At 58.7% G+C, this 1,179-nt stretch overlaps 1 protein-coding gene across 1 annotated transcript in view; it reads left to right on the top strand.

Moving 5' to 3' along the window:
* Positions 1 to 1,173, top strand: part of LOC101860578 — a 3,418-nt gene extending 2,245 nt beyond the window's left edge. The window contains exon 2 of the mRNA XM_005100061.3: positions 104 to 1,173. Within this exon, the coding sequence (XP_005100118.1) occupies positions 104 to 1,002 (899 nt within the window). The 3' untranslated portion in view covers positions 1,003 to 1,173. The remainder of the gene's footprint in view (positions 1 to 103) is intronic.
* The last annotated feature ends 6 nt before the right edge of the window (positions 1,174 to 1,179 follow it).

The following is a 1,179-nucleotide window of genomic DNA, read 5'->3' as shown; positions in this document are numbered from 1 at the left end:
GTGGTGGTGGTGGTCATGGTCAAAGCACACATCCTAAATGACCTAAATTGTCTTGATGGGGGCGTAAAAAATCCCTGCCTAAAACATGGTCCGTCTGTTTCAGCTGACGTCACCATGGAGGCGGTGCCCGACCAGATCGAGTCGAAACTGACGCAAAAACTGACGGTGACCTGTTCGGCCAAGGTGGTCAACGCCTCCCAGGGAATGGCGGGAATAATGACGCTGGAGATAGACCACGAGGGCACGACCCTGGCCACTGTCTTCAAGAACAAGGTCAATAAACTGTCGGCCTTTGGCGGGGAGGCTAACGGTCATATCAGCGACACAGAGGGCAGCTTGAGTCTCATGTTCTCCCAGGTAGGGCTCAACAGCACGGGAGTCTACACGTGCACGGCTATAGGCTTCACCGCTCTCGGCACGACAGAGCAGGCATTGGCCACCGTCAACGTCACGACACACAACCCTAGCAACGTGACGTTCATCAACGAGCTGGTGGAGATTGAGTCGCAGCTGGCGGACGTGACGTTTAGCGTCAACGGTTTGGGTCGCCGGTGGCAACACGTGGACCACAACCCCCTGTTTGTGACGTCACCGGCCTACAACGGGAGCCTGTACCTGCTCTCCCGCGCGGACATGGGTCACGTGTACATGGCGCAGTTCATCTGCTTCGTCCAGGGCGGGTATCTGGCCGAGATCAACAGCGCAGCGGAGTTCAGGAACGTTCGCGCCTTTGTGAAGGGTCAGCTCAACCAGACGTCTGACGTTATCGTGTGGCTGGGGGCCAGTGACCAGAGGGTGGAGTCTAAATGGGAGCTGATGTACAACAGAGGGGGCGCCGTGTATCTGGAGTGGGGCGGGTTCCCATCCACGGGCTATGACTGTCTGGTGCTGTCTTCCACCACCGACTTCTTCATGAACGATCAGAGGTGTGGGGAGAACGGGAGGGTCTTGTGTGAGGTTCCCAGTGGGTCTGTCAGTGTGTACGCGGGGAGGGAGGGGTAGAGGGTGGCTCTGTCAGTGTGTACGGGGCGGAGAGGGGGGAGGGGTAGAGGGGGAGAGAGGGAGGAGGAAGAGGTAGAGGGGGAGGGAGGGTGTGGTATGAGGTTCCCAGTGACTCTGTCAGTGTGTACGGGGCGGAGAGGAGGGAGGAGCAGAGGTTGGCTCTGTCCGTGAGTACGG

Source organism: Aplysia californica, unplaced genomic scaffold (genome assembly GCF_000002075.1).
Source record: "Aplysia californica isolate F4 #8 unplaced genomic scaffold, AplCal3.0 scaffold00234, whole genome shotgun sequence".
Classification (NCBI taxonomy): domain Eukaryota; kingdom Metazoa; phylum Mollusca; class Gastropoda; order Aplysiida; family Aplysiidae; genus Aplysia; species Aplysia californica.
Note: the sequence above shows the minus strand (reverse complement) of the source record. Positions and strands in the feature narration are given on the sequence as shown.